The sequence below is a fragment of the Homarus americanus genome, unplaced genomic scaffold, assembly GCF_018991925.1.
Source record: "Homarus americanus isolate GMGI-L3 unplaced genomic scaffold, GMGI_Hamer_2.0 scaffold23598, whole genome shotgun sequence".
Lineage (NCBI taxonomy): Eukaryota > Metazoa > Arthropoda > Malacostraca > Decapoda > Nephropidae > Homarus > Homarus americanus.
In genome coordinates, this window is record NW_024731054.1 from 2,610,235 (window position 1) to 2,633,233 (window position 22,999).

A 22,999-nucleotide genomic window follows, 5' to 3' on the forward strand; every position below is an offset into this window, starting at 1 on the left:
AACACAACAACAACAACAAAACTACCTGCCCCTTTTTTCATTGATACAATAAGACACAATGAGTAAACAATTCTGATCACTATTTGTGAATCCTTGACAACCGAACTGAAACTGCTGTACATTTTGTTCATTTCCGAACACATCGGACCCAGATGGGCAGATGGTTTTTTTTACTAGCATTTAGAAGTAACTTGGAAACTGACTAAATTCTAGTTAGTTGTTGAGCAGTTATAATAAATATGGTGCCATGAGTTGTATGAAACAATGAGCTGTATGGCACCATGAGTTGTATAGCACCACGAGCTGCATGGCACCATGAACTGTATGGCCCCATGAACTGTACGGCACCATGAGTTGTATGGTGCCATTACCTGTCGAGATAAAATATGGTACTGTACATGATAACTGATAAAAGGGAAAAGGTACAGTACAAGTAGTTTAATTTTCTAAAAGATGTAGGTAAGCCAAACCAGTTACTGTATGGTGACAACATAACAGGAGAGGAACAATGATTATTAAATAACAGCATAGTGGTCCCAAGACACAAATAGAACCCAACATTAAGTCCACAATATATGTTTCTTATATATTTCCCATTAAGTATTAGGAAATATAATTGTTTTCATTAATAGTCTCAAGATATGTATAAGATAATGTATTAAGTACTGGATGGCATAGCTAGTATCTGATGTTGACAAATAGGAATATTGTATGTACTGTAACTGTTATTACACTAATTAGAAATAAAACTTACAACATATATTTTGTATTTAAATGTAATGAGAGCTACACAAGTTTGTCTACTGTACTGTACTTGATTACACAGGATATGATAATAAACTTGAGTACAGTGCTATGTGCTGGTGGAGGTGATAACATATTTGACTACTACCTCTTCAGTACATCATTTATAATTAATTTGGCAATCAGTTCATCTTAATTAGACGGTAGAACAAATTATTCTAAAAAAAATTAAAATGCATTAGTTATGGTGTATTTTTCAGTACACAGTTACTAATACAGTACCGTATACTGTTCATTAATCCTAACAATAAATTTTTTTTATTTAATTGGTAATTATAGTTTATTTTTGCACCCTTATTCAATGTTTATATTCTTTGAAATTATCAGTACAGTGGGGTATGCTATAATGAATCTAATTGGTTCTAGAACCTTGTTCGTTATAGCATTCGTTCGTTATAGGATTAATCCGTTCCAGGCCCCCAAATACAACCACTTAACACTGAAAAATATAATATAAAATTGTAAAAATTGTAAAAAAGTGCATAAATATGCATCTAAACCCCTGAAATAAAGAATATAATTAATATTTGTAATAAAAAACAATAAATTAGAAAAAAAAAAAAAATTAAACAATGTTCGTTGTAGGAGTTTCGTTCGTTATAGCATTCTCAATTTTATAGGTAAAACCGTTCGTTATAGGAATATTCGTAGTAGGATCCGTTCGTTATAGCATACCCCACTGTAGTGTGTTTATTTTACAAGATTAAATGTAAATATTTGTACCCCAATAAAACTTACAAAACTCTACACACAATACAGGACAGTAATATCTCCGTTAGCCAGAGTCCTTCAAACCAAGAACTCTCCAGTAGCCGGAATTTAAATTTTCTCGGTTTCTGGGTTTGAGTTATGAAAATTAGGCGCATTTTCCAGAAAATCCAAGAAAAATTTTCAGGTACCCAGAAAATTCCAGGGATGTGAAATTTTTTCCAGGTTCGAGAGATGATGTAATGGGCAATATCTGAAACTTCCGAGAAAAATTTTCCATTACCCGGAAAATTATAGTGATGCGGGATATTTTCCTGGCTTTGAGAGTCATCTCGTTACCCGGAAATCTCTCATTCCTGGAAGTACTCTGCACCAATTGTTCTGGCTAACGGAGATATCACTGTATTCAGTACAGTACAGTATACTGTATAAGAAGCAACAAGTACTGTGGCCTCGTCTCCTTAGAAGCACATCAGCAGCTGAAGACAAAACCATCACTGATTAAACCTTACTTTAGCAGGAGCAATAAATGAACACCTGGACCAATACTCAGTCGTTTATTGCTGTTACAATAACACAAACTTCTGTGGGTCTCTTTAAATCATCAATGTACCAAAGGGACAGAGGCTACAGCTGTTTCTAAAGTAAATACAGTACAGTACAAACCTTTTTATTTGCTCTCCTATTGACCCTGTACAGTATTCTACAAATAAATACTAATATAAATGTGTCTATTACTCTGGCAAACTTTAATTATTTATTTCATTCAAAAAATTTCACCAAGATACTTATTTTAATACTGTATACAGGATGGGCATCTAATCTTCATGTGATCCTATTGTCTCCTGCTCGCTAATTACAGTAATGAAAGGTTTATTCACACCATTACCATTTGCTAACACTCCCACTAACATTTAAACCTGTTCTTTTATACAAGACCTTTAAATCTGACCTTGAGTACAAAACCTACTGACCGATACTCAAGGTAAATACTCATGGTCAGCTTTCAAGATCCCATGTTATTATAATATAGACATTTAGATATACAGTACAGTATATAGATGGATTTTTTTTCAGTAAAATCGTAATACGTGTTGAGTGATTCTTACCTGGCGAGGCGGTGAGGGTAACACAGGTACTCTGCGAGGCCATTTAACTAAGGCGACTCTTAAGACATTTAAAGAATTTTCAAACATTATGAACACTATTGAGTTCTAAAATATCATGGCACCTAAAAAAAATCAGATAAAAACACAAAATCAAAACTAAGATGACTGGTTCGAGTTATGGGTATGATGTGAGGATGTTTGTGTTTTTAAAGGGGGGAACGAGGGCATTTAAAGTACCATACAGTAAAACAGGAAATTATCATAGTTGAGGGAATATCACTGTATTTAAAACCTTCTCGTATTTAATCATTCAGTTTTATACTGGTTTATAACAACAGAGTCAGTAGGTAAATTAGAAGTATGGTGATCGGGTCGAGTTGTCCTGGTCAAACTGCACTGTGTATTGTGTAAGGGCCTCGTAGATTGTTATCTTAGTACGTAGAGATTGTTTATCTGATAGTACGTAGAGTATGGTGAGTGTACAGTTGGTAAGTCCTGAATATGCACAAGCTCTCGATCATGTTTCAGTGTTAGTTAAGCCGGAATTGAAGGGGTTAACATAGGTGCTGTAGCAACATTCTCTAGCAGAATATTCTAATAATACGTAAATCTCCAAGGAAGTTAAATCTGACAGTTTTATGTACCGATAGCTAATTATTTAACTTGAGTGTGTGACCTCTAATGGTGCGGCCAGTCATTACGGTAATTCCATACTGTTTATGATACCTCTAAGTAGTACCTAATGGGATATTGATAAACTCTGATTACATAACACCTTGTTCTTCTGTAGTATATAATGGCGACTGTAAACGTGTTCGTAAGTGTGGTGCTTGTGTGAGAGCAACAGCCATTACAGTGTAAGTCTTCCTTATACAGCTGTTGTAGCGGTACAGGGGTTGACCTTTGATCTTACAGACGGGCTGATGTCTGACTTTAAAGAGTAGGATTGACCTTAAAGATGAGCATATGTCTGACTTTAAAGAGGGAAGTGGGAAGGGCTGGTATTAAAGAGGGACTAATGTCTCAACTTAAAGAGGAAACGTGTGTGGGCTGTTAACCTCTGACTCCTCACGCAAACAACATTAATATATTTCAACCAACTACATGCAGCTCAGTAGGAAGTCTTATCTAACAGGTAGAACAGCTGTAACGTACATGCAAAAGAGATAATGAAACAGTTACATTCAACCAAAACAGACATCACAATGGTTTTAGCCAAGAGTGAGTGACATAACACCTCCACCAGCACTACCACCCAACACACACACAAGGTTCCTGGCACACAATCACTCGCTCTGTATGTTAATGTTGGCGTAAAACTTATCTTTTTAACATTATTACTTACTTACTTACTACCAGTACTTACTTACTACCGGTACTTACTTACTTGCTTACTTTTTCATCAGCGAGTTAATGGTTTCTATAACTGGTAAAATTAATAACTCCTCATTATTGTAGGAGTTATTAAATATTATAATGTAATTTTATTTTCGAATTAGTGTTATGTTAAGACAACTTATTTATCTGTTAGTTTTTTAATGTGTGTGTGTGTGTGTGTGTGTGTCGTTAATAGTATTTTTTTTCGCTTATTGGGCACCCCACCACATCCTTGTGTAAGATGAAGCGCAGAAGCGTTTACAGCGCCCAACAGGGAAGCATGCTAAGTTCATGTTTGCCTTATGTCTCATGAGTTAAGGGCGTAGAAGCCTGAAGAGTCAATGGTTTATGTCTATAATAATAAATATCCCCGCTTCCTCTTTAAAGGTCAACAACCCCTGTACCTCCCTTCTCTTAAGGTCAAACATTAGCCCCTCTTTAAGGTCAAAGGTCAGTCTCTAATTCCCAGAGTTAATATTGAAATGTCTCCCCACAAAATGTTCATTCCGCCAGCTGCAATTTCTGGACATTTTAGGAAATATTCCAAACCGATTGTAATAATTCACGAAAAATGCTACAGATAAATTGTCATTTCGGGTGATATTTACGTCAAGAGAGGGGAGAGGAAAGGGAAAGGGAGAGGGAGGTGGAAAGGGAGAGGAAGGGAAGAGAAAAGATGAAGGGAAGTGGGGTTAAATGTTGAAGGTGAGGAACAGAAAGGTGTGCGGGAGAGAGAGATGGAATAAAGAGAGGGTAAGCATAAGACCAATAACTGTAGGACACACACACACACACACACACACACACACACACGTACACACACACACACACACACTGACAACATCGTTTGTATACACACACACTGGTTCAAAATCATCATACCCTCCTTTGAACCTTTGAAAATAAAGTCCTAAACTAAACTATTAAAGTGAACCTAAAAAAACGAACCCTTAAAATGAATCACTAAAAACGAACCCCCGAAATAAACCCTTAAAACGAACCCTCAAAATGAAACTAAAACGAACCCTTAAGCGAACCCTCTAAACGAACCCTTAAGACGATTCCCAAAACGATCCCCTAAAACGAACTCTTCACAGCTCGTCCTCTTAAGTGAAGAATAAGGAGCCAGTTGTTATCACTTTCACATAGAGAAAAGAGAAAGAGAGAAGGAGGAGAAAGCAATGAGGGAGGTAAAATGGGAAAGCGATCGTGAAAGGCTGTTTGTTTGGGGGATAATAGCCACTGGGAGGACAGAACAGGGGCAGCAGGGGCGTGGTTGGCTGACACACACACGTAAAGATCCCCTCCACACCGGGGCGTACAAGGTGTTAGAAACGAAGGACAGGAAGAATATTACGATAATGGCTGGTAGGGTGAGAAAGAGAGATAAAGAAATAGAGAAGGGTAAATAGATATATGTATAGAGAGAGAAAGGAGAGGGGAGAAAGAAAAGGGGAGAGATAAGATCAGAAGATAAACAACAAAGGTGACGTCAATACTGTCCATTTAAATATATTGAGTAAAATAGGGGATTCGAACTTATGCCCTCACTGCAGCAGATCGTATTCATGACTATTGAGCAATCACTGGCCCTCTCACACTGACGGGTTATGACAGCTGGTTTATGAGAGCGAGAGAGAGAGAGAGAGAGATGAATATTGATACTTAGATAGACAGATATAGATGTAAAAATAAAGTCACTGTAATATAACATAAAGATTAATACACAGACAGACACAGAGACATAGATCAATATACCTCATTGTCAAGATAAACAGAATAAAGACTCACCAATTCTTCAACGTTTTCGATCGAGGATGAATTTTATTGTAATCGCTCAAATATTTCTTTTCACTCGCTGGTCGGCCTGAGATTAATGTTGACATGGATACCAGCTGTTACTGTGAGCGCATATATGTATTTCCTTTCCTTGCTCAGTATTCATGAGAACAATTCATATTTTACCCCTAAGTCAAAGCCAGATATTAATACCATGCTTTAATCCATTCAATATAGGGTAGGTTACACGTGGCCCTTACACTGTGTACCGTGTTCGTGTACCTGCTGTACCTTCCTCCCCTCAGGGTGAACTATTTCCTCGCTGTTGTTAACACAGATGAGAAACGGAGCAATCGAACCAATCAAGTCATACTTTTATGATAGAGGCTACCTTAACTAGCTATAATTGAAGCCATAATTGGAAGTAATTGGTAACTGGCGCACGCTGACTCGTTGCCTTATTGGTCCAGTAGAGACTCGGGGGCTGGACAAAAACAAAAGCAAAAAGAACCCGGGGAAAAACTACACCTTCCCCAGTTTTATTTTCAACGTTTTTCTTGTCTGTTTTAAACTAATTTTCTCGGATAATCGGCGATAAAAGGAAGGTTTTGTGTTGGTGGGACTAGGACTGGAGCTTTTACTTGTATCCTCTTCACCGCTGACCGGCTCGTTAGCCGCTTGGGTGGTCGGTCACGTCTCTTACGCACTGTTGGCAAGTACTGGACATGTACTGGCTCCTGAATGTACCTGAACCTGCTCCAGTGTTGGTCATGTCTGGTCTTGAAACAGCTCACACTCGGTGCCGTCTTAACCCACGTCTTGAATTTCTGAGTTTTCTTCTTCACTTTGTCGACCGCCTCATGGTTCATGAGTAGCGGTCTCTTGTATTCCTGGAGGCACTGGGTTTGGTCTTGGGTATATATTTACCGATCAAATGATTCACTTTACTGGCTATGATATTCAGCTTAGTGTCTGCGTTATTATGCCTTAGCGAGACAGGTCAGTGGATACCCCTCATCTCGTCATAATTACCCGTGTAATATTTAGACCCCCGTAATGACAGGTGTGATGGTAGTCTTTGGTACAGGTGAGTGGAGGTGTGTTGAGAAGGGGAGACGCTGTTTAAGAGTTGGTTGCTTTTTCTGGAGCCAGGACTTGATGTTCCCGGGGCCGTGTTGTGTTTGGGTGCAATTATGAGGTGCTTTGAGAGAGAGAGAGAGAGAGAGAGAGAGAGAGAGAGAGAGAGAGAGAGTCTTCATCTTAATTTCCTACTTATTTATTCTTTCCTTTTTTCTCTCTTTTTCTCATCCTTCTCTCTATTACATCTTCCCTACATCCTCCTCCTTATTTCTCTCTCTCAAATTATCTTCCTTCCTTCATCTCCTTCCCTCCTCCACTTCACTCCTACCTCACTCTTTTCTCCTTTTCTTTTGTTCCCCTTTCATCCTCCACTCCTATTCCTCATTCTTCCCCTCCTCTTCCTCCCCTTCACCCTCCGCTCGTTTTGTTCCATTATTCTCTGTTCCCCCTTCCTGATAACACCCTCCTCCCTCTTCCCATTCTTCATCCCTTGATTCGTTCTATCCCCTCCTCCTCCTCCTCCTCCTCCCCCCTTTATCCCTCTCATCTCTCTTCTTCCCCTCTCACTCTTCATCTCACCTCTCACTTTTGAGGACCAACACGTGTAGAAAAATATGATACGTTTTAATGAGAGAGAGAGAGAGAGAGAGAGAGAGAGAGAGAGAGAGAGAGAGAGAGAGAGAGAGAGAGAGAGAGAGAGTCCTTTAAAATATGTTTGGGTGGTGGATATTGTGTTTCATTTGTTTGATGGTACACACACACACACTCACGCAAACACAAACACACACACACACACGCAAACACAAACACACACACACACACACAAACACACACACACACATTCAAACATACACACACGTTACTGGCTCAGGTGATCATTACCTGTTTCATTATAGAAAGTTAATTAATCCTTTCATCTGGGATTAAGGTGATTTAGGATTATGTTGTTGATTATATTACAGGTGTGAAGTCTGGGTAAAGAATGATATGTATAGGTGAGTCACTACCAAAGGGCTATGTGCTGTACTGGCCTATACCTGACCCTCCCCTACGATTAACTATCTACTGAAGAAACAATAACAGAACCTAACCTAACCAGATCACACATATCCAGAAAAAATATATATTCTTATTTCTAAACTTATGACAGATGACGCAAAATCCGGTAGGCTGACGGACGCAGGGAATTGGTCAATATTTCAGGTGTGAGTGATTGAGTGGGCGAGTGGGGGCTCCTACCTGGGGAATGTCAGTTAGAAATATAAAGCCTTGTTGTTCAGGAGGATAAAAAGGAATTGCATTTATTATTAGAGGCGTGTAACGTGTTTATAGGGTTGGTTAGGCTAAGTTAGTTTAGGTTTGGTATAAGAGAATTTTGATTAAGAATTGGTCATCAGGTTCCCTATGTAGTAACTTATGAGTGAAAGAATAAGTTAAGAGACATCCAATGCCTAATTCTGCAACAATTACAACAGACATCGACGGAAAAGGGGGAATAAACGGGGAGAGAGAAAGATATAACCGCACAATGTTGAGAGAAAGACCAATAACCTCTTAAGACTGTTTACCCTTCCAAACACCACCCAGGAATGCCGCCTTGTTCATTAACCTCACTTAAGAGCAAATACCAAAGTTTTTCCCCTTGAGCAAAACCCACCCAGCCTCGCCCACATACTTATTAATTTGTATGTTAATGTTTTTATTAAATTTGTAAAGTTTTTGTGGGTTTTTGAAGGATTTTTTGATGCTGTGAGAATGTGAGCGAGTTTCCCGTTGTGCAATGACGGCGAATAGGACGAAGCACGTTAATATCCTAAAAAACACCAAATATTAATATAAATGAATACAAATAGAATAAAATAAAACTAATAGAATAAAACACTATTTAAATGAGTAAATAGATAACGAGAGAGAAATTGTTCGTAAAATACAATTCGCTGACACTCAAAACAACTGGCTGTCGAGTTTACTATATTTTTTATAATAGTTTGAGGAAATCATAACGAGAAAGTTTCCATCTCTGATTTAAAACTTTGTGTGAACTATTGTTTGTGATGTTTGTTAATAAATTAAATAATTGAAAAAGAGGACACTTATTATTATTATTATTATTATTATTATTATTATTATTATTATTATTATTATTATTACCATTTACTTATTTTCTTATTCAATGCCGTTTTTATACAGAGGAAGTTAATCAGGGTTCTCACACAGGTAAGGCGGGGGTGGTCACCTCAGGTAAACTCATATCACAACACAAACTAGTCCCCAACACACAAACGGTCCCGAGCCTCTACCAAGACCTTCCCAAGCGTACCTCTCCTCCCCTCTCCCTCTCCCTCTCCTCTTCTCCCAAGCGTACCTCTCCTCCCCTCTCCCTCTCCTCTTCTTCCAAGCGTACCTCTCCTCCCCTTGGCGTACATGAGAGAGATTCCTGGGGAGGTGAGGCGAGATATGAGACCTTGGACGGTAGTGGAGACAACTCTCACGGAGAACTTATTATGAGATAAGTTGTTCTGTGGAGGAGGAGGAGGTGTGTGGTGGAGGCGGGAGGAGGAGGAGGTGTGGTGGGAAGGCGGGAGGAGGAGGGGAGTGGTGGAAGGCGGAGGAGGAGGAGGTGGTGGAAGGAGGAGGAGGAGGGTGGAAGGCGGGAGGAGGAGGAGGGTGGTGGTGGGAAGGAGGAGGAGGAGGAGGAGGAAGGAAGGGAGAGAGGAAAGAGAGAAGAAGGGAGAAAGAAGAGGGCGAAGGATGGGACAAGAATAGACAAGGAAGAGGGAGGGGGAAGAGAGAGTGAATGCAGCCCTAACCTCCTCCTCCTCCTCCTCCTTCCCATCCCTCCACCTCCTCTTCCTCCTCCTCCCCCACCTCCTCTTTTCCTACCTCCTCCTCCTCCTCCCCCACCTCTTCCTCTTCCCCGTGGTAAAATAATTTATAACAGTATAGAATATTGCATTATAAATCTTTTGCCTCAGACTAGTTACGAAAGGGAGCTATTTATGGCTTACCTTATTATGTCTGTCCTTCCTTATTATGTCTGTGACGATAAAGATACACATTAACTAACCTTTGTCTGTCTGTGTCTCTGCCTGACTGAAACTTAATCCCTCTGTTATGTCAATTACTTTATTTATTTACACTGTTTAGTTTTCCTCGAGGATCTCACGTCTCATACTGAATGTTATTTAGACTAGAGTGAGTGAGTGTATATAATGTTGGTCATCTGGGAAAAAGTATCGTACCTACAAAATTTTATCATGATTGAATAAATATCTCATAGCATTTACGACGACACAAAAACAATAGTTGTCGTTGTAAATAATGAAAATAATGATAAAAAAATATGAAAAGGTCGTGAATTTCAATCGTTTTTTCTCCTCTCAAAAAAGAAAAGTTAGAGGTGAAATTCCCGGAAGACAAAACACGAAACGACACAGCACGGCGAGTGTTGGCCGCTCACAGCATACTAACGATACCTGTCCTCTCTGCCCCCTTCTCTCCTGGAAGCCCCATGGGACCCCTGGCCCGGGTAGGGCACCTGCGGGCCTATACAACACTCAATGTAGCCCCCCCACATTTGCAACATCAGTGGATGGCTCTGCCGGTCCTGTATCGGTCTCTCCAGTCACCTCAGAGCTCACCAGCGAAGGTGATCTCACTAATAACTCGTATCAGTAACAGCAAACTAATACTATCTACGATGGTATTAGGTTCCTGAAACATCCACCGCAGGTCAAAATATTGTAAATCGGTAGCATTATAACATAAGGTTCAATGGGATACTCCCCCAGCCAGTTGGACACCCACATGTATTACCGACCAAAAATCCTACACTAATAATATACCTACAACACAATTAAACACAATCTACAACATTGTTCTGTAATAATCCATGTTAATAGGTTTAAACTATCATGAGAAGATTGAAGTGTCATTAAAGCAGCATCACACCATTACTGGGTACAATATCACCTGATCACACATTTACCAAGACCATCCACAAGTTTATAGAGTCCGTAGTCTTGTCGGGGTTTGTCACATTAACCTTGTGTACCATCATTTTGTAAACCTCACGTGTGGTGGTTGCCGGTGTTATAGGTAATGATGCTCATGACTATACTGCCATTCTTCTCATCTGGTATAACGATCTTCATGACTACTTATCGGTACTGTACTGTTCAATTAATTTTTAAAAAACTAAAAACTTTGCAATATCCAAGTAATTTACCTGTCGAACAGAATCAAGGCTAATTCCCAGGTGAAGACTCAGGTGAAGGAGAGATATTTAAGTGCATAAACAGCAGAATGAAAAGGTTCCAGGTAGTACGACGTTTCTCCAGATGAGGCACGGGAAGCAGCAGCCCCCTCATGTAGTCTGCAGACACCATCCCTCAGTGTCTCAAGACCCACATCATCATTGGAACACGGTCATCAACTTCTCCTGAACCTGATGTGTCACTATTTTCATACATCTGAAATCCAAAAACTATAATTATCCAAAAGAAGTTTTATGGATTCTGTATAAAAGTGACTGATTACTATTTATCTAAATTTACTCAACCATAACTACTTTAGTACAACCAAAATAACACAAAAACACCAAATGTTTAACCACAGATCCTTAAATCAGTAAGTTGAGGAACACCTACGTACAGTATATGAGATTATGCACAAAATCAAATTGTCAAGTTAATGTGACGCGAATGAATATATCGTACTCTATCATCTCTTGTGTTTGAACCTCTGTTCTGTACGGCAGTAATCAACTACAGCACCTCAGTGACTGACGTACTCAGATAAGGCAAAATTGTATCTCAATCTTGCCAATAGTTGTTAAACATTCAGACTGTCTCCTCACACCTCCACGTTAACCTACTCTTCTCCAGCTCCACACAACATGGAAAGAGAAAATCATTTATTAGCCATTTATTAGCTTCTAATATATGTATATGTTCTTATCCATGAACCTGCTATAAATTTCAGAGAATCGGTTGTGATTCTTTTTAAAACGTCAAATTGTATCAACAAACAACTGAGCGCAGTATTTTATGCATTAAACAATTCACTTCATAACCTACGTCTTCGATAATATTCTTAAGAACTGGACAATAAAAGGCAACACAGACCGAACGTCAAACAAGCTGAAGAGCACAAATTATAAATAATATTTTCAGTGTTGTATTTTAAACTACTGAACCTAAGGTCATTTTATTTACCCGACAAAATCACAAGCGGCTGTGTCGATATTCGGCCAGACTTTAGAAGTACCAGATACTGAAGCCTTTTGTTATTTATCAATCATAAAATAAATGCACTGCGGACATAGTACTGGTGTACAATCTATATTACAGCTGCACCACCAAAATAATTTTAAAATAGTTAGTCCTGTTAAATCTAATTTTTCAATGGTGTTGCCTCACAGAAAATAGTCATCGTTTTAAGGGATAACTCGTATTTAATGTTTAGTACAATTTATACCAAAGCCCTTGCATATATCCTTATATCTGTATAAAGCATGTATTGAGGGAGAATTGAAAGTACCTATATAATTATTGGGAAAACCAAAGTGGCGGCTAATGATGTAATATAGTGAATAGTATAATAGGTCAATTTTTAGTTTGGACCAACTACGGCTCTCGAGTTGAGCAATGTGTTTTTCCGGTGGTTTAGACAATTGTAAGATACTTTTCTTCTATGACAGTTCCCTCACAAATGACCTAAAATTACATAACCTAACCTCCTAACCGGGGAGTTTCGCCTACCTGGATCCCCAGGTATATTTAAGTAATTTGCGAGGATATATGCACGGGCTTTGGTATATATTGTACAAAACATTAAATGCAAGTTACCCCTTCGAAACGTTGACCATTTTCTGTAAAGCAACACCATAGGAAAATTAGATTTGACAGGAGTACCTATCTTAAGATTATTTTGGTAATGCAGACTCCGTTACCACAATACTACACTCCAAGGTATCACTTATTGTTAATTTACAACCATCTAGACGTTAATGACCCACTGTTCACATTTGATAATTACCTTTACTGTACGTAAACTCGAATAGGTTCTGAGTCCACCTCTGGGCGAAAGAAGTCTTGGCGGATGGTCAGGTCAGGTCAGGTCTCTTAGCAAAGGAGTCTACCAACTTTACATTTGGGCAGCTGGACGAGTTCCCACCTCGTCCCCACGCAGGCGCCAGGCGGGTCAACACTGTGTAGCATCTCACAACCCTGCCTCCACCTCTCATGGTTGTCAGCGTCCGATAATTAAAAAGTATGAAATCATTCTTAAATCTCACGAAAATTTAAACTAGATTTTACTATAAGTAAAAAAAAAATAGCTACTGGTTTTAGAGTACTTCTAACGATTTATTCAGTTAATCACAAATGAAATGCGACGTTATGGTTTATATTTTGTCAACTAAATTATAATTATCCTTAAGCACAAATTTATCACTAAGATCAAAGTTTTATATTAAAGAATATTAATAAAATGATCTATATAGAACCAGACTTCATTACAATACACACCCAAGCTAATTACAGTCTTCCACGGTTAGCAAGTGCGTAATACTTCCCTCTTCTTCACCAATGACTCGCTCTTTGATCAGAAGATTACTAAAATAAAACTCATCAGTTATTAATCAAGCACATGTGTCTTGTTGGCGGGGGATCAGGATCAAGCTGCTGTGGATCCCTCTCACATAGGCATTAGTGATGACAATAGTTGATGCCTTACCTAAACTCGCGTCCAACAATGACAATGTTGAGTACAATCTAGTACTGTCAAACAGAACCTTACAAACTGTAATCAGAAAAGAGCTTTCTGGTGAATTTAAAGCCAGTAGACAAGTGCAAACCCACACACGCCCTATCTACCCACACACAAGGAAATGCACGTGTGGTAGGGTATTGGAGATGGGTGAAGGCTGACCGAAGTAACAGGGACGCATTAGAGAACCTTATGTTGAGTGTCTGATATAATGTTCGTTGTCTCCTACGTCACTTGTTGTTATATTTGCCGATCATGTTTTATACAACTGTTAATTCTGATTGTAAAGTGTCATTTATTGACCTGTGTGCGTCACCACCAACGGAAAAACTGTTCATTTGGGCCGAAAAATGTTGTATATTGAGATTATGATTTTTTTAGAGGATTAGTCAGGGGGGTGAAAAAAATGAATTGAACAAAAATAAATACAGAAATGGAAAAAAAATAATAGTGAGAAACGATATATGTAGGTTGTGTTGTCAGGGAAACAATTGAGACCCTGCAATTGTGTGTAAATGAGGCAGAAAGTTAGATCAGCAACCTGGGACTTGGTCACATATGGCAGCAGGGTCTACCATTAGACAACACATTATGCTTCCAATATCTTCCCAGGCGGTAGTACCTCCCTGTTTGGTAGCTGCCTACTACCTACTACCTAAGGTTACGGCTGAACAGGTAAGGTTAATGCCTTATTTGATAAATTATTTCATTGTAATATATACCTTCATTAACGATGTTCACGACAATTTAAGAATCAAATACTTCCGACGTTAAAAGGCAGAGAGACTTCCTTTAGTAAAACAAAAATTTTATTAGAGAAATAATATATTTAACAGACAACACAGTATAAACATTGGAATGAAGGTGTTAGTTCATCAGCATTAAAGCTCAGCCCAGTCTTGACTTCCTAAGCAACAATCCGCCAATCAAACCTGAAGGCTGTAACTAAACGCCACCCAATTTTGGTTTTCTTCGCGACCAAAAACCAACCAACTTAACAAATTGAACCGATTGCTTAGGAAGACAAAAAAGAGGGCGGGGCCTAGTTAATATAACACACGCAACTAATCATATTTATCGCCTAAGTTAAAATATTAATCCTTTATCTATACTACAAACCTAATCTAAATTGTTTCTATCATTTTACTTACCTATTGTTTTGATCCGAGTTTTATAATCTTCAGAAAGAAACAACCTATACAGTAAAGGTTCAAAAATCCTTTTATTATTATTTTTAAACCTAATTATATATTTTTGTTGTTTTTTAATACTTTTCTATTTATTGTTTATTATTTTTAATGAATCATTCTACCACAACAACAACAGTAAAGTGCACCAACTGTGGGCTGCAGTTGTGACGTCAATAGGCAGTAAGCACACACTGGCTTCAATAATATAGATGACAAGATAGTCGATATATTAAGACTATGAGAAGTTGACTCCGTGTATAGAATGAGACACAATATGGTATATATAGTGTGTAACAACCAAAGCCACAATTACCTGACAACTGAGCGCTCTTAATAATATTCTAGATCTCCTCTGTGTGTTCTTTCAGTGCGTTACTGCTCACATTATGAATAACAGGTGTACAATAAACTAGCCTTTGTTCACCGTAAAACTAACAAAATAATAATAAGAGTTAATTATTTCTTTGTGAATATTGTAGCTCAAAGAAAAATTTGTTCTTCATGATTGTATTTATTTTTTTACTTTTAATTTTTATTTTGTAATTTAATGTAAAAGTTTAGGAAGTTTAGGAAGGAAATGCCTAAATAATCACAAAATATGGAACATATATCTTCTGTATATTATAATTTACATATATCATAATGTATATTTGAATAAATTAATGATGTTGACAAGCGAATATTACCATCAACATGTTTAAATGTATATATTTAGTGAATATAACATGTTAATTTACATTACTTCATAACTAATTTCTTCATTATAGGAAATATATAACTAATATACGGTATATAATACTGGTTATAATACAGTATATTGCTATAAACTATAGTTCTTATCTGTCGGTATACACGTTATATATCTGTCGGTACACACATTATATATCTGTCGGTACACACGTTATATATCTGTCGGTACACACGTTAGAGTATACCCGTCATTCTCTGGTGTACTGTATACGGTACAGGTGATCATCGTCACTGTTTTATTTCTTCTTTCCTTTTATTTTCTCTACGCTACTCCTGACAACAGTTTCTCGTCACTCAATATTGGATTCACTTCACCCGACACCAACAACAACAACAGCACAGCACAGCACAGTACAGTGGTCTCTGCCCAGACCACTAAGCTCGGTGTGTGGATTGTCTTGAATTATGAATACTGTCTTTAACAGAGCCATGACGTCACAGCAAGTCCTTAACCCTTTGAGATCCGGAAGGTTGAGTCATCGTCCTCAACAGGTTAAACCACTGTTGTCATCAGAGGATTAAACCATCATCCTCAAAAGGTTTAAACAATATCTTTATCAAACATGAACCCCCAGATAAAACTTTAAGCTACTCTTGTGTCAACTTGAGAAAGAGAGAGAGAGAGACACGCGCCACCAACCTCACTAGACACACGGCTGCTGAACGTAATCGAGACAAAAGCCGCGGTTCTCCACCTCGGCTGGACTAGAGCTCGCCTCCTGGGAGTCTGTGTGATACACCAAAATGAACGGCTTCACGAAACCTGTGTGGGAGAAAGTACACTAGTTTAGTTTAGTGTAGGAGATGATTGGTAGAAAGAGATAAGTAGTGTAGGTAGATAGATAAGTAGTGTAGGTAGATAGATAAGTAGTGTAGGTAGATAGATAAGTAGTGTAGGTAGATAGATAAGTAATGTAGGTAGATATATAGACACACTGATAAAGGCAGGAAGACAGGAAGCATCATCTGGAGATGAACCTAACACTAGCACTAATTGATGGGTTGGGTTAGGTTAGTTATTTATTATTCTCATTAAGAATTCTTAGCTTAAAAGCTCAATTTTCATAATTACAAATACTAATGACCCTGTAGCTTAGTTAACAAGTCTTAATTGTAGTTGATCAGCAGGTCGAGCAGCGCCCCTAGTGGCTGAACGGTGAGAGTTACCTGTTAAACAAATTTTCCGGCTCAATACGCATTTTCTCTCGGAATTATTTAATTACGCAAGTACATCCTAAACAACAGGAAAAATACCAAAACATAAACATGAAAGATTACAGGACAGAAGTAATTACTGTTTAAAAATCAATGGAGTTTCCTCAACAACATGTAGCACCTGACGGACCTCACCTGGAGAACTCTCGTCAACATAACACCTGGTCGATTTGTTTTAACATTTTACCTAATATAACATTATTGAGCTCTTATGTTTGTTCTTTTCTTTTTTACATTTTGGTTTCGTTTAAAATCTGAATATAAGTCTGCCATTAACGTGCTGATTAAGGTCATAAAGTTATCATTTTGTTAATTATATATGCAAATGACCCACTAATTAATTCTATTACTTTTCAGCACTAATTACTCACTTACTATAGTCTGCCCTGGTAAAATTTTGAGTGGTTAGGTTAAGTTGCTTTGGGTTAGGTTAGGTTAGGTTAGGTTAGGTTAGGTTAGCATGAAGGTAATTAACCTTCATGTAAAAGCAAGAGTTTCTAATCTCCAGGTGTTTCTATAGGTAGATGATTGACAGACATTTACACTCACAGAGAGAGAGAGATATTAAAAAGACCTAACAGAGATACACGACAAACGAACACACATACACTCCCCCCCCCCTACCCACACAAAGACCAAAACACTCACTAAACACCCTGACGTTGCCTCCGGTAGTAGAGGCGATGGTGTTGAGGTTATCTCCGCACAGCCTATCCTGACAGCTCGTCGCTGGGCTCCTGGAGTCGACCGACACACAAGGGATGGTCACCCAGTCCCTGGTGCAGTCGGCGGCCCCCACCACGCTGCCTACGGGCTGTGCTGTGCTGCCTGTGATACTGAAGGACTGCGGCTCTGCGTTCACTGTTGCGGGAGAGGGTGAGTGAGGATGAGAGAGGGTGAGTGAGGGATGATGTGGATAAGTCTGGGAGAGTAAGAGGTGGGTTTGAGTGAGTGAGTGAGTGAGTTGTGTGGAAGAGGTGTGTGGGAGTGTGGGGGAGAGAGGGAGACAGTGTGTTGGGAAATCTGAAGTTGAGTGAGAAATGTGTGACGAAAGAGAAAGAGAAAGAGAAAGAGACAGATAGACAGACAGACAGACAGACAGACAGACAGACAGACTCACCTGTATCAGTACACGCCATATACTGTATACCACAAAAGTTCTTCTCAGTTCTGATGCACATTGTGTAGTCTTGGTTGGACAGCTGAAGGCCGGAGGTCAGGTCATAGTTGTACGTCTTAACTTGACCTGTGACCCCTTGATAGTACTGGAGGCAGTTTGTCGGGGCTGGGAGATATAATAATAATAATAATAATAATAATAATAATAATAATAATAATAATAATAATAATAATAATAATAATAATAATAATAATAATAATAACAATAATAATAATAATAATAATAATAACAATAATAATAATAATCTACATGTACACATCTATCTATCTATCCCTAACCTAACCACCCCTCACCTAGCCTTATGGGGAACTATAACAAACACACACACACACACACACACACACACACACACACACACACACACACACACAGAAAATAGAGAGATTATACAAAATAGTAGTATAACTTTCTCTATAACTAATCACCACAAGGTACAATTATACCACTATCACTTCCCAATTAACCTGTAACTACACTAGAGAGCAATAACAGATAATTCACGATAATTAAAAATATATAATTCGTATCTAATAATCCTACCGGAACTGAGTGTTAGAATGTACGAATATTGCAACTGATTTCACATCCCCATTAATCTATTGCAATACGTCAGGTTGCAATAGGGACTACAGAGAGAGAGAGAGAGAGAGAGAGAGAGAGAGAGAGAGAGAGAGAGAGGCCACAGCTGCACCTCCCCCAAAATCATGTTACAACAGCCTCATAAAAAGGTTTGGAGGAAGGACGTCTCGTGAGTGTCCTCCGTCACTCACACCTGGCTCACTCGTGACTCACCTGACTCATGACATACATGACTCACGAAGCACTTAACTCGTGACTCACCTAAATCACTCATGACCCATCTAACTCACTCATGACTCACCTAATACACTCATGACACACCTGACTGACTCACGACTCACTCATGACTCACCTGTAAAGTCGGAGTTACAGGGGATCTGAGTAACTTTGACTTTCCACTTCCTTTCAAACGAGGGTCCCATAGTTACGAAGGTGAGGACAGAGGGCGTGGTGGCTCCGGGTCCCAGGTCAACATACACTGTGAGAGAGGTCAGAGGTCAACAATAAGATCATTAAGGTATGGAAGGTAATTAAGGTAAAAAAACAAACAGGTAAGTAAGTAAAGGAAGAGTGATTAAAGGTGGAGAGGGTTGTATGGAGACTCAATCATAGGTAATTATTGGGTTATTAACGTGAGTAAAATATATATACAGGTTAAGTGAGAGAGTCATACACCGACGTCATTAAGGTGAGATATTTGACCGGCAAGACACGTATGAGCTGCCGTGTAGCGTTAATTAACCACTAGGTAATGACGTTAATGATAAACAAAACAGTAATAATGTCACCCAGTCTAATTAACCTCAACCACTAATTGTATTTACCTGACGAGGAATATTAATGGGATTGTCGCGATTCTGTCTGTCTGTCTGTCTGTCTGTCTGTCTGTCTGTCTCTGTGAAGGTTGTTGATGTGATTGGTTGGTGTGTCTGTCTGTTTCTCAGGTAAAAAGATAGATAGATAGATAGATAGATAGATAGATAGATAGATAGATAGATAGATACCACATCAACACACTCGGTCACCTAGCCATTAGAGGTCGTAGGTCACTGTAAGGTCCCTTGTATACTGCCCCAGCTCTCTCTCTCTCCTTAGGTTAGTCGTAGGGTTAGGTTAGGTTAGGTTAGGCTGTTCTATCACCCAGGGTTGAGAGGTCAGCTGGTCATATACATTATGCATTAAACGGCCGCCAGCACCACAGTTTAATGTCAAACACACACACACACACACACACACACACACAGGTAAGGATGGCTGTCTCGATGGGCACACCTTGACTACCTGTGTGGATGACGTGTAGATGACGTGTTGATGACGTCACACCACAAGTTAATGATACTCCCCAGGTGATACTCCCTCAGGTAACAATCCCCCAGGTGATAGTCCCTCAGGTGACACTCCACCAGGTGACACTCCCCAGGTGACACTTACTATGGTTGCCGGTGTTGGTGCCACATATAGTTGGCACCGGAGTCCCACCTGACACAGTGAAGCGATCATTGACACACTGGTGATCATTATTTTCTGGTTGGGACAGTGTCAGGGTGTCAAAATCCAACCTGCAAGTAGAAAGCAAAGAGTTAATTGTGGTAGTGGTTGTGGGTGTGGTTGTGGTTGTGGTGGTGGTTATTGGTGGTAGGTGAAGTATTGGTGGTTGTTGGTGGCAGGTGTGGTAGTAGTTATAGGTCGTGATAGTAGGTGAGATTGTGGTAATAGTTGATTGTGGTAGTAGTTGTAGGTGAGGTTGTGTTGGTGGTAGTTATGATATAGTGGTTATTGGTAACCCTGTATTGACCATAAAGAGATTTCAGTAATCGGTTAAATAAATCTGAAAATTCTCGACAAATCTGGAGAGAAATGGTGGTGTCATGCTCATGGTGTAAATGTCATGCTCCTGTGTGTAAACGTCATGCTCCTCACCTGTGTTGATTGACGGGTTGCGTAAATTGCATGACAACGTGACACACTATGACAAAACTGGATACATGACAGCTTGACAGATAGACAGACACAGAGACATAGATGCATACTGTGTGAGAGAGAGAGAGAGAGAGAGAGAGAGAGAGAGAGAGAGAGAGAGAGAGAAAACTATCGCCAGAGGTAAAACTTTTCTGTGGATTCAAAAGTTATATTTTCCAATTTCACTACTGGAGGAGGAGGAGGGAGTGGTAGTGTACCTTATTTTCTCACAACTATGATACAAAAGGTATTTATCTATCTATCTATCTATCTATCTATCTATCTATCTATCTATCTCAACTCCCAACGTCAACAAATAAAACATTCACAAGACCAGTACCAGAGAGAGAGAGAGAGAGAGAGAGAGAGAGCCGCCCGTGCTGTATAAACACAACAACATTCTATCTAAACTTTTTACTTCTGCGAGCTGTGGGTGCCCAGCCTATGGTGATATGGAGGGAGGGGAGAGGGTCAGATGGAGGGAAGATGGGAGGGAGGGAGAGAATATGAAGAAGGGGAAGTGGAAGGGAGGAAGGAAGAATGGGAGAGGGTGGAAGGATAGAAAGGAGAGGCGAAGAAAACGGAACGAGGATAAGAGAGAGAGGGAGAAAGTATGACAAATGAAAGGAAATAATGACGATAATAAAAAAAAGAAGAAAGAAGAATAAATGAGAGACAAAGACAAACAAATAAACAAACACAAAAATTAACAAAAAACAACAAAGAAAACAGCACAGAGAACGAGGATTATTTGGCCCATAAAAAAAAATAAACAAAATGGAACAGGATCCCCTCAAAATAACTCAAAAGAAAACGTAAAGGAATTAAGGGGAGACTGAGAGAGAGAGGAGGCGAAATAAAGTTAGGTATCGTCAATGGCATGGAAATGGAATCAACAGTTGGTGAAAGTTGTAAAAATAGAGTTAGTGGTTTACAGGTCAACTTTGTATGAGAAATTGGATGATGTATTCAGCAGAGAGGCAGCAGCAGTGAGGTGTGTGTGTGTGTGTGTGTGTGTGTGTGTGTGTGTGTGTGTGTGTGTGTGTGTGTGTGTGTACTATATCTATGTATGTATGTCAAATCATGTTTACATTAATTAATATACAATATACTATATCAACACACACACCTCCTCCTCCTCCTCCTCCTCCTCCTCCTCCTCCTCCTCCTCCTCCTCCTCCTCCTCGTCTTCTTCCTCCTCCGCCACTCACCTCAGCTGACAGATGTCATTACGGATCTTGTTGACAGTGAGCTGACAGGACCCGACGCCATCGAAGGCCGTAGGGTAGTTTGAGTTGACGAAGTAGGTGCAGTTCTGTGTTGCCACGCCCCCACACGACAGCTGAACTGTGGTAGAGAGCAGTTAGTAGGTCATATCTGTCTGTCTATCTAACACAAATACTGATTATTCTGTATGCGTGTGTATGTATGTAAAGACATTTATAGTGGTTACATGAACCTGTGTATGTATGTATGTATGTATGTATGTATGTATGTATGCCATGCCAGCTACGAGTCCTTGAACTACAACACGTACAGAGGCTCACTAGTAACGGACAAAATATACACACAGAAGGGACTATCCCTTGAGAGTCGGGTCGGTGGTGCAAAAGATGTAAAAATGGAAATCCCTCGCCAGCCAATTTGTTCAGTGTGATGGAGAACTTTGGAGGTGAGGATGTTGTGGATGAGCTGTTGGTGAAGAACATAACCAAACCTAACCTTACTTAACCTAACCTCACCATACTTAATCTATTCTAACGTAACCTTACTTTACCTAACCTAACCTAACCAACACAGTGACCTCACAACAATACTCACAGACGCAGCAGGACCCTCCGCCTCCGGTACAGGCTCCTGACGGGGCACCTCCGAGTCTCGCACAGTCGCTGGTGCTGTAACAGGTGCCGTTGTCTCCTGACGAAGCTGTGCAGGCCACATTCCTCACCCTCGCCGACGCCATGTTGAACAGCGAGAAAACGGGCGACACTGAAATCTTGAAGACTAAGAGGGTGTTAGTACGGTGTTGTGGGGTGTTATGGTGTGTTATGGTGTGTTATGGAGGTGTTATGGTGTGTCATGGTGTATTATTGGGTGTTATGGTGGTGTTATGGTGTGTTATGGTGTGTTATTGGGTGTTATGGTGGTGTTATGGTGTGTCATGGTGTATTATTGGGTGTTATGGTGGTGTTATGGTGTGTCATGGTGTATTATTGGGTGTTATGGTGGTGTTATGGTGTGTTGTGGGGTGTTATGGAGGTGTTATGGTGTGTTGTGGGGTGTTATGGAGGTATTATGGTGTGTCATGGTGTATTATTGGGTGTTATGGTGGTGTTATGGTGTGTTGTGGGGTGTTATGGAGGTGTTATAATGGTACACTCACAAATAAAGCTACAAATACAGGTAAAATTTCACGTTACCTTACACACACACACAGGTAAAACGATACGGCAGGTATTAATTAAGTTGACACCTATACTGTACAACAATTGGTTATC

General features: G+C 39.5%; 1 protein-coding gene across 3 annotated transcripts in view; it reads right to left on the reverse strand.

Moving 5' to 3' along the window:
* Nucleotides 1–9,794: 9,794 nt before the first annotated feature.
* The window catches only part of LOC121867510, a 56,792-nt gene continuing 43,587 nt past the window's right edge, over nucleotides 9,795–22,999 (reverse strand). For 2 of the 3 annotated variants that reach the window (XM_042367482.1, XM_042367479.1), the window contains exons 2-8: nucleotides 22,323–22,505; nucleotides 21,713–21,848; nucleotides 19,974–20,101; nucleotides 18,895–19,020; nucleotides 17,904–18,068; nucleotides 17,432–17,644; nucleotides 14,420–16,331 (exon numbers count right to left, since the gene is read on the reverse strand). In XM_042367482.1, coding sequence (XP_042223416.1) covers nucleotides 16,213–16,331; nucleotides 17,432–17,644; nucleotides 17,904–18,068; nucleotides 18,895–19,020; nucleotides 19,974–20,101; nucleotides 21,713–21,848; nucleotides 22,323–22,464 — 1,029 coding nt within the window. In that variant the 5' untranslated portion in view covers nucleotides 22,465–22,505 and the 3' untranslated portion in view covers nucleotides 14,420–16,212. Of the gene's footprint in view, nucleotides 11,330–14,419; nucleotides 16,332–17,431; nucleotides 17,645–17,903; nucleotides 18,069–18,894; nucleotides 19,021–19,973; nucleotides 20,102–21,712; nucleotides 21,849–22,322; nucleotides 22,506–22,999 lie in introns of those variants that run through there. The other variant, XM_042367480.1, reaches the window with a different exon arrangement.